Here is a 10,639-nt window from a genome sequence, read left to right as displayed (position 1 = left end):
TTAGTTCTCGGAACCAAACACCCCTAAGCCGAATCCAAAAGGCTATACAACGTGAGCTGACATGTGCCACGATGGAGAACACTGGAGCACACAAGGACTAGTACTTTCTGCTGACACACACGCATGTGATCAAGCTCCCAGCACTTGCAGATCTCGTTGCCAGCTGCCTTGAAATCACGCTGATGAGTCAATCAAGTTTTTGAACACATGCATAGAGTATTAAATATAGATAAAAAAATAACTAATTACACAGTTTGATTGTAAATTACGAAACGAATCTTTTGAACCTAGTTAGACCATGATTGGACAATAATTATCAAATACAAACGAAAATACTACCATGTTAAATACTGATTCCTAACCTCAATCTAAACCAAACAATGTTTTTTTTTTCAGGAAGGAAGCGATCTCCATTCTCCGACCTCGTACAATCTTCCCCACTAGTAGCCACGAGAAATGCAACAGCGCACGCTACAGTAGCGAACCAAATGAGCAGAACGCAATGCACGTCCAAGAACCGCAAGCCGGCTCACGGCTTTCCACGGTCTGGTCCCCCGAAGGCAGGTCCGCTGTAGCAGCGGCACGAGTCCATGCCGTCTTCGTAACCGGCACGGAGTTCCGCGCTCGCTCGCCCAACATTCAGCACCCCGAACCCCAAGCAGAGCTGCCAAATTCCCAGCCGCCCATATGACGACGAGATACAAACACTGCCCATGTGACCGTGCTGTGACCCATGTCTGTCTCGGTCCGCAAAGGCTGATCGGGCGATCCCTTGGCCGCTGCGCCACTCTGCGGTAAAAGCACTGCGGCGGAGTGCCCGAGTGGGAGCTCGTGAGCGCATGCAACGCTGTTAAAACCTGCCCTGGGCGTAGCCGGACGGGGAGAAGGTCCGTCCGCGACGAGTTATATATTCCAGATCCACCGCCCTCCCTGAGCACTTGGCCAGCGTCGCAGTTTGCAGACCCGCACAAACCAACGCTGCGGGCCTTGCACCACCAACTCACCAAGCAAAAGGAGTGTCCAGCAGGGGCAGGCCGGAGCAGGCAGGCAGGGCGCGCAGAGCTTAGCTAGCCTCTCTTGCTGCGCACCGTTTGTTCTCTGGCTGCGGCCTCGTCTGGTCCAGGAACCAGCAGGATGGCTGCGGTGGTGGTGGCCGTCGAGGCCGCGGCGGTGCCGAGCGGCGCCTGCAGGAGCAAGTCGTCGTCGTACCTGGTGAGGAGCCTCTACTGGAGGCTGCGCGCGGGCCTCCGGAGGCTGCAGTCGGAGCGGGTGGGCAGGTGGCGCAGGGGCACCGCCGGCGGCAGGTTCAGCTTCCACTACGACGCCCTCAGCTACGCGCTCAACTTCGACGACGGCCGCGACTCCGCCGACTTCGTACGGTGACCGACCGACTAATCTACCAAAGCGATTGCTCGCTTCAGTTGTATTGTAGGAGTACTACTCCCGCGACCGGTATTAATTTCCTAGGCAGGTTAGCAAAAGCAACGGTCTAGCGATGGAGGATTACATTGCATCTGTTGTGTTCTTGTACCTTCTGCTGCGCCGTGCTGTAATTATGCGGTTATGCCTCGTCTCGTCTTGTTTGTCATTGCACTGTTTCATCTTTCATGGCAAGATGCATATGAGAGAACTAGCTAGAGAACACACGCTGAGCTCCATATACCCATTTTCATGCTGCCGATTGTACCAGGCAAGACCTGCGGTGAGAAAAAACGGATTAAATGGAGAGGATTTTAGTACATACTAATCGTTAATCGAGAGCAGCCAGTACTGCTACATCGGCGGTCTTGACTCGTGAACAGTGCAAGTATGGTCTGTCTGACCGAAAGTCCTCGTGTACACAGCCCCGAACCATCGCTTTCTATTGCCTGGGAAATGTTTCAGAGTGCAGATCAGATAGCAGCCAGCCAGCAGCCAGAACGGCGTAGCGAATTCGCCCATCTTCGGATGAGCTCATGCGTTCCCGCCGGAAGTCAAAGGTGACGACCGCGACGCGAATCGTGATCTCTTCGGGGTGCGGGCAAAGCACAGAGGCGGTGAATCTCACAAAAACGAGAAAAAAGGGGTAAAAAGTGAAAGGCCCTCTCCACTCACTGTCTCTGTCCCCAATTCCTCTGTATTTTTTCTTTCATCTTTTTTTTTTCATCTCCTTTTGCAACACGATCTGTTTGCCGGAAAGTGAAAAAGTGGAGAACAAAAGCTCTGTAATCCCAGGATAACCAGGTTTCGCTTCTGTTACTGCTCGATGAACTCAATGGTATGAAAACGGCGTCGGTTTCTTCCTACTAGTCACGCTCGCGTCTGAAAACGTCTGTAGGGCATTCAGACAACTTGACTAAGGTAACATGATGCACGATACTCAGTGAACCGTCCTGTTCAATCACTGGCGTCGGTATTTGCTTGCTGGCTGCTGCATGCACAAAAGAGGAACAGATTACTTACGGATGCTCACTTCTTCTTTATCTGAAAACGACTATTCTCAACCAGAGACAACCATTATTAACTGGATTTTTTTTTTCTCGGCGGAAGCGCATCATCTGGAATTGAATTGAATCTGAGTACGTCCTACTAGGACAGGAAACTCAGGGTCTTCTATACAGTCGCCTGTGCTTTTCATGAGACAAGCAACGAAGATGGTTTCTAGCAGAAACCTCTGGCATAGAGACGGCCAGAAAGGACCAAAAACATTAAAAAGTTAAAAAAACTAATGGAGATGCGGGGGATCGAACCCCGTGCCTCTCGCATGCAAAGCGAGCGCTCTACCATTTGAGCTACATCCCCGTTACGGCAATTTCTATTTATAACGCTTTATGTTACTACATCTGAGTCGATAACTCCATCGGGCCAGTAAGTGGCTGCTGCGCTAGCCCATTCGATAACTCGTAGGGCATATCATCCTTTCGGCCCAATAGAAAGTATTGTCAGTCGACTCACACATGGGCTGGATGGTCCCTTCCGACATCTATTTCTTTCTCTCGAAACAAAGAGTCCTTCCTTTTTTTTTTTGGTTGATTGAACTCCGACTTTTCTTGTGTTGCAACTTCCAACTCCAACTATATTTCAAATGAATCACAGCATTTTGAAAAACCACACGACAATTTCATAAAACGTCTTAGCAATTGCATACATAGTTCAATAGTTCTTGACATTCTATCAACAGCTTTCAAAAACCATTAATAATTTTTAAACCTAGCTCAACAGATTGAAACATGCAAAAATAGTTTTTAGTAGTGTTTAGTTATTAAAAAATGCTCACTAGATACTCTAGTGAATATTCACTTCTCCTCTTCAATTTTAGTATTATATCTTAAGTCATACTTCTCTAATTTTACCAAAGTTTATAGAAAAATGTACCAATAACCACAGCATCATATTAGTTTTAGTAGATCGACCATGCATTGTGGATGTTGATATATTTCTATGAATTTAGCAAAAGTTAGAGTATAATCGATTTAGGATAAAACTAAAATAGGGAATACATACTTAATGACACTTTTTCCTACCATATTGGCCCAGACAGATAAAGGGTGTGTTTGTTTCCGCTATTTCACAGTGGTGGCAGCGGGAATCGAAGAATCTCGCTAAACAACCTGACCAAGATCTGCTGACCGCCCGTGGGAGAAAAATCAATGAATAAACTACACCGCCGATTCCCCATATCACGGCCATGGAAGCACGACCACGGTTCCAAACATGCCCAAGAAGAAGAGGAGAAAACACATAGTAATTAAGTTCGTGGGGTTGGAGCCAAAACATTTTGTTATTGATGAGAGTTGCTACCGTTTGCTGGGTATATAACTGTATAAGAGTTGACTCATTGAATCAAGCTTCTCTTCTAAGTTTGTTTTAGGGCAATGCATTGGCTTCGGTCATCAGCTTTGTTGCGGTGTATTTGATGACCGAAAGGAGAGTTTGGTGAACTCATGGAAACTCATAGCTTCGAAGGCCATGCGGTTCCTTACGATGCTTTTAATATCTGTATTGGTAAACGTTTTGTGGAGTTTATAGGCACAGATTTGTAATAGTGGAGTTTGAGGCTTCTTTACTAAAGAGAGGTTGAAATCTGGAATATTCTGAAAAAAGAGCACAAAAAACTATTGTTCACTTTGCTTCAATGTAAACACTGACTTCATGATCAGTCATCCGTGCCGCAATCTGAATCCAAGGAAAGAACCAACCCAAAAAACAAAAGCAAATCAGCAAAAATAAAAACATCCATCCATATTCTCCCGCGATAGTAGGACTTAGCTAAGGGCGGTTGCTTTGGTGATGGAGAGTCGGGATGGAGAGCCGGTCCAGGATGGTGAGATGCATGCTCAAACCGTGTACTCAGTCGTGTTTGGTTGTCTTTGTTGTCGGTCCAGTATAAGATGACATCTTGTTTGGTTTCATGCATGGATGTGAGTTTTGAGTGTATGACACATGGGTCCCTAGGCCATGCGTCGCACCACACCATCCCGGCTCGTATGAGAAGCCCGATTTCTGTGTATGCTGTGAGCCTGCACCAGGGGCCTCAAATGCATGGTCCGGTGCATCGATTTTGTTCGGCACAGAGAACAAAACACAGAGACAGTGCATGACACGATGCCAAATGACACTTTGGACAGCTCCATCAGAGCTACCAATCACGACCCAACTGACCACAGAACCAACTCGGCAGATTCCTTCAAATGGAGCGGAGAGTAGCAGACCACCACCGATCCATCTTTTTCCTCGTCCTACTCCCCCGTCTCCGCGCAGGAAGCCCGGAGGGCGCCACAAGTGTCGCCATGCCAGTGCACCGCGACCGCGCGCGAGTGCCATGAACGCGCCAGCCGGCCAGAACAAAATTGCTAAATTAAGCGGGACACGGCTTAGTTCGGGGAGTTTTCTGATCGCCATTATTATCAGATTGGTTCACACGTACGCTTGTTGGTCATCAGTCTAGTCGGTGCACGGATCGTGGCTTTTATGGACTTGGAGTGAGCATGGATCGTCCTGACACCTCGGCGCACTGATTGGCCTTGTTTTTGTTTATCGAGTCCTTTTTCTTTTGTACTCCAAAGTGTGGGGAAGGGCCTTTTAATTTCTTGTTGGAACCTTGCTGTCTTGCTGGCCTTTATCAGTATCCTTGCCCATACTATCCTAGAAAAAAAAAGGAGATAAAAGCAGAGAGAAACTGTTGCATCGCCTTGCGATTGTGATACTCTCCAAGGTATATCTTCATACATGTGTACTGGCTTTATATCTCGCTCTGAAAATGGTCCCGAACAATTGAATGAATTAACATTTAGTTGGTTGCTCCTGTTTTTGAGCAAAGTCAGAATTTGCACTTAACATACCAAATGAATTATGGACAAATGAGTACTTCCCTCCGTCCTATTGAGAGTGTTATTATTCTAATTTTCTGAGAAGTCAAATATTTTTAATTTTAATAACCAAGTATTATTAGATAACCATTGAATACATTTTATAATAAACTTATTTGGAGATATAACCTAGTTAAACTTGAAAAGTTTGATTTGCATAAAATCCTAGGCGACTTTCTTTCTTGGACGGAGGGAGTATGTTCACATTTTGAATATAATTTCACATAACATAACATGACCCGACACACAAAACAAATATGTATAAAACAAAACAAAATCACATTGAATTTCAGTTGCCTTGTGATGGAACTTGTCCAATATAATTCAAATTCTTACTTGACATGAGTGTCCATATTTTTCTATATTTATTTTGTGATTTATCGGTGACATTTTTCCAGTGGTTACAGGGATAAAATGTGTTCGTCGACAACCAGAGATCTATCGTAGCTCAAGTGTCCGGGAGGTGGTTATATGGATAAAATGTGTTTTTGTGTAGGGTTGAATGTGCGTATATATAAGAGCATCTCCAGGAACACCCCCTGCTTGACTCCCTACTTCCAATTTGAGTAGTATAGGGGTCAAAAAAATCAGCTCATGCAGACCCCTTACTACACCCCTACTTCTGTTGGTCCCTATTTTTCTCCTTCCCCCCTATACTTTTGTTGGCCCCCTACTTCATTCCTCCTATTTTTTTCTCTCGCAACAGCATCAGTGGATACTTCCCCGCGACTCCGGCTACCTGTCCGCCTGCACACCGAGCCTCCGACGCACCTCCCCACGACCTCCACGGCATCTCCCCGGACCGCCGCGGCCTCCCTAGCGTACCTCTCCGCCGCCACCCCATCCGACGCAGCTCCCCGGCGTGGGATCACCACGGAGTAGCACGGTCGGCCTCCACTGGGCGGCGCGGCCTGCCCTACGACGGTGCTCTACTCGGTGCTCGCCTTCTTCCCCGGTGCTCTCTGTCCTGCCCTGTTTAGAGAGGATGACACATTGGACCCATATGTCATTCTCTAGGAGGATGGTTTTGGGTAGCCTGTTTTAGGCAGTGCTGCTCACTGGCGGAGCCAGGGGGCCATGGCCCCCCTAACAATACATTTTTTTAATATATAATATGTAGTAAATAGTCTATGTTTATATTAAAAGTGTATAATAAAGAAAATCTTGTTATAATGTTTATTGATATATTTTAAACAACAAAATCACATAGAATAATTAGAATAAAATATTTTGATTTATCTAATTTTGTTTGCCTACCATATTAGGATATATCTATTAATTTTTTGGGTTTAATAAAATACTTATGTTTTATTATACTTCATATTTTATTGAACGTGTATTTAACTATCAATAATAATTCGGTGACCATCACTTTTACCGTGAATCACTATATAAATGTAGACGTTCACGTATATGCACGTACACATGCTCCTATGATCAAACACACGTCCTACTTTATTATGAGCACTTTCGAAATACTAAGCTGGTAGATTTAAAGATTCATGAGTAATCATATGTGCCCTGTTATTGACGGACACGGTCACGTACCATGGGTATGAGCACTTCCGTAATACTAAGCCGGTAGATTTCAAATTCATGAGTCATCACATGCGCCCCGCTATCGATATACGCGGCCGTCTACTACGTGAAGAATTGCAAGCATTGTTAAATCGTCAAATATTAGAATAAATCCACAAAATAGGAGCCTAACCCCGAGACAAAAATCTAAACAAATAAGGTACACTCAATTGTCATATTTTTAAATTCTTTGACCGGCCCCCTTATGCATAATTCTTGGCTCGGCTACTAGTGCTGTTGGAGCAAACAATAAAAAATGAGTACTCCCTTTGTCCAGAAAAGAATGCAACTACCGATTAGGTGCCAACAAAAATGATTTACGTTTGACCAAATTTCTAGTGAATACTTTTCACATTTATGACTCCAAAATAATTTATTATGAAAATACATTTCGTAATTAATCTAATAATTTTTATTTGATATTATAAATATTGATATTCTTTTATCTATAATTGATTGAACTTAGGATACTAAACAATGATACTGTGCTAGAATTGCATCCTTTCCTGGACGGAGGAAGTAGTATTGAAATAGATGGCTACCCAAATCAACAAGTAGGGGGGTATGATTTGGGTAACATTGGTGGAGATGCTCTAAGTCTGCTTATGCACTGTATGCACGCACGCATGCTTAGATCGGTGATCCTGTCCTCCAAAAAAGATCCCGCGGGTTACCGGTGTGAGAAGCCACAGCAGAAAGATCAAAGAATTAGGCTGATTGCCTGATTCATCGGTGACACAAACTGCAACAGGAAACCAAACCGGGCGTGCGGGACCTAAATCGATCATCAGCCACCAGGCCGTGTTGGCAAATGGCAACGCACAACACAACACCCCTCTCGCCTTGAACTGATTTGTTTTAGGCCATCAAGCCGCTGCATGCAGCTAATTAAGCTTTTGATTGGGAAGCAAACACAAATAACACAACCAAACACAAAGTCATTTCTTAAACAAAAAGCTTTATGCACTCGTAATGCGTGCAAGTGCAAGCCTTTAGGTTGCTGCATGATGTGTGCAGTTGCTGCCGGTCCAGATCATCTGCCGCATGGTGGAGGCCCATCCTTTGATTGCGGTCATGTCATAATCTATCATACACTGTTCCATTGCTTTGTGATTGTAAATTTGCGACCTGAGAAACCCAGTTGCCCTTTTATTACTTCACACTGTCCCTTTTTCGTTCTTACCCCGCCCCGAGAAGCAAAAGACAAGACGGGACGATGTTCAAAAGCTGGTGATTAAAAACGCAGTGGTTTTCGCGGGATTGCTCTCGAGCCTACTACATGAGCAGCTCGCTGATTAGGAAAAGAACAGTAAGAGAGCTCTTCAATGTTTGAAACGGTAACGAAGAAAATCGACCTTATCTCATCAAAAAAAAAAAAAAAAAATCGACTTTGTGTGTCCTATTGTCAACTCCACATGACCACATGCAAGTTTAATACGTCGAGCTCCACCTCATAGCGGGATCACTACTTTACTAGTGGGGCCTTGCTCGGATCGGAGGCTCGGAGCTTATTTACGCACACTTCACAGAAAAAAAGGAAATGCGGAGCTGAATGCATTTCGCGTGTGCAGCCACATTGATCATCGGATGAGTCATGGTAAGAATGAAAGCTTATCCATTCCTTCAACCCAACAGGGCAAGACACTAAGAACCGGTCTGCCGTGTGCGTAACATCTGCCACACTTGTCAAACTTTGGGATATAATCAAAGAGGATATCATGGCGGAGGCGGTGGTAAATTACTTATATCATCAACATGTGACCACCTTCTCGGCTTTTGTAAACTGAGCTAGAAGCAAATGGTTCAAACATGGATGAGGATTGTGACAAGGAGACCCTCTTTCACCTCTACTCTTTGTGATTGCAATTGACTCTTTGCACAAACTCTTTGATCTAACAACTCAGGAAAGTTTGCTCAGCCCTGTTCATCATAGATCAACCAAACTTAGAGTGAGTCTGTACACTAATGATGCAACGATTTGCCTAAAAATCCGATCAGAGAAGAAGTAGACATATCCTTGCATTTTCCTCAAGGCTTTCAGATACTGCTATTGAAATTTAGCGTATTTTCCTAAAAACTAGTTTCCTTTTTGTGTATTTTTTCAGATACTGCTATTGAAATTTAGCACACACTATATTCCAGCTAAACGGATCGCTGTATCTAATGACGCTCTGTGTTCAATCTGAGATGCGCTGCATGCATGGACCAATTTGTCAGCATACACACGATCCTTTCAGCTCCGACACTAATAAAGTATACTAACACTATGTGCATCCACGTTTTCCATATACTATATCCAAATCCTTATCCATTCATTCAGGTATTCAACGGTAGCAAAAGAGACATTCGACGGGCGCTCGAGTCCATATACTCCCACTGCCCCATTTCGCGCCCTTTTCCTGGCGCCACGACCTTTCGCCGCAACAGCTTTAGCTTGGGCTTGAATGCAGAGCCAAATCGAAGATATCCTCCCATTTTGACCTTCTGAAACCCCAACCACCACGAATTCCGATCGGTCTCGACAGCACAATCCAAAAAGCGAAGCATAAACAATCCAAATCAGACGACCTAGCTGGCGTACACGCGGGATCGCATCACCAGCTGACAACGCAAGCTAAAAGCTAGCCTCTCAACTTGTCAAGAAGTCTCGAGCACGCACGAGGAGCTTTGAATCAGCCTGCAGATCCAGCGCATGGAGCTGCTGTGACTGAGCTCACGATTTTATGACAGAATATGACAGGGCAGCCAGGGCGAGCGAGCGACCGAGCTGTGCGCCTGTGCCTGGCCCGGCTGGCGGCTGGCTCGATCGCCACCGCCCACCGGCGACGGCGGCCAGACCAACCCACGATCGGATCGGTGCTGGCTGTCAATCTGGCGATCGGCGGATGGATTTTCCCTCGCGGATATGACTCGGCGCCGAGTCGGACGCGACGCTGACTCAGAGCCGCGGTGGGCGCCGAGAAAAAGCAGGGCACCAAAGGGGGAAAAGCAAAGGAACACCACTGCACGACCCCCCGGCTGCCTCTAGTTTAGTGCTGTGTTGCAAGTGACCGAACGTGTGACGGTGTCTTCCATACACGCGGAAGCGGGAGAACCTTCTTCGTGGTCATCCAGAAGCAAAGGATCCTGCCGCTCTCAATGGATCCTTCTACCTGTTTCCACGTCATTCCCGGCGTCAAATGAGCTCCTGCAACATACGTGCAAAATTTATGGGTGCCATGGTGCAGTGTGGATTTCATCTCATCTCTTCCTGGCTTTTCTTTACCTTGAACAATTAAGTTTTTTTGTCCCAAACATATGAAGGTACTAGTAGTGGCCTGATTTTCCTTTTGGCAATTCAGAACCATGCCATTGAGTTTTTTTAGGTCAAATCATGCCATAGATGTTTTGGGCCCCGAACCGCATGCATGCACATGCACGTAACGGGTTGGGTGGATATATGAATACATACCACGGCCTGCATGCGTGGATGCCACTCATGGCACATGAACACATAGCAGCAGAGGGCCCCTTGCACATGCAGGAGGGCGGCATTAGGTAGGGGTCCAACTGCACCTTGGGAAATCTTCTTTTATCCTCGACTCCTCATGGGGGATGATGACTGTTCCATTCAAAAGCGATTTTGATCGTTGTGAGCGGCAAAAAAAAAAAAATATTGACAAGGTTCACAGCTTATAAAAGACGCACACCTCTTCCCATTTGGAGCACGGAGC

The 10,639-nt window shown here is 45.6% G+C and overlaps 1 protein-coding gene and 1 non-coding gene across 2 annotated transcripts; one reads left to right on the top strand and one right to left on the bottom strand.

Moving 5' to 3' along the window:
- Positions 1-928: 928 nt before the first annotated feature.
- On the top strand, positions 929-1,574 carry LOC136494924 (uncharacterized). The gene has a single exon (XM_066491091.1). It carries the CDS (start codon positions 1,135-1,137, stop codon positions 1,381-1,383), a length of 249 nt encoding a protein of 82 aa, XP_066347188.1. The 5' UTR covers positions 929-1,134; the 3' UTR covers positions 1,384-1,574.
- Positions 1,575-2,708: 1,134 nt separating this feature from the next.
- On the bottom strand, positions 2,709-2,781 carry TRNAA-UGC (transfer RNA alanine (anticodon UGC)). The gene has a single exon. It is a non-coding gene; the product is annotated as a tRNA-Ala (tRNA).
- Between the last annotated feature and the right edge of the window lie 7,858 nt (positions 2,782-10,639).

The sequence above is a fragment of the Miscanthus floridulus genome, chromosome 11, assembly GCF_019320115.1.
Source record: "Miscanthus floridulus cultivar M001 chromosome 11, ASM1932011v1, whole genome shotgun sequence".
NCBI lineage: Eukaryota > Viridiplantae > Streptophyta > Magnoliopsida > Poales > Poaceae > Miscanthus > Miscanthus floridulus.
The sequence above is the reverse complement of the archived record's forward strand: the minus strand, read 5'-3'. Positions and strand labels throughout refer to the sequence as shown.

Coding starts and splice junctions, on each gene's coding strand:
- LOC136494924 (XM_066491091.1), top strand. CDS start 1,135: ATGGCTGCGGTGGTGGTGGCCGTCGAGGCCGCGGCGGTGCCGAGCGGC.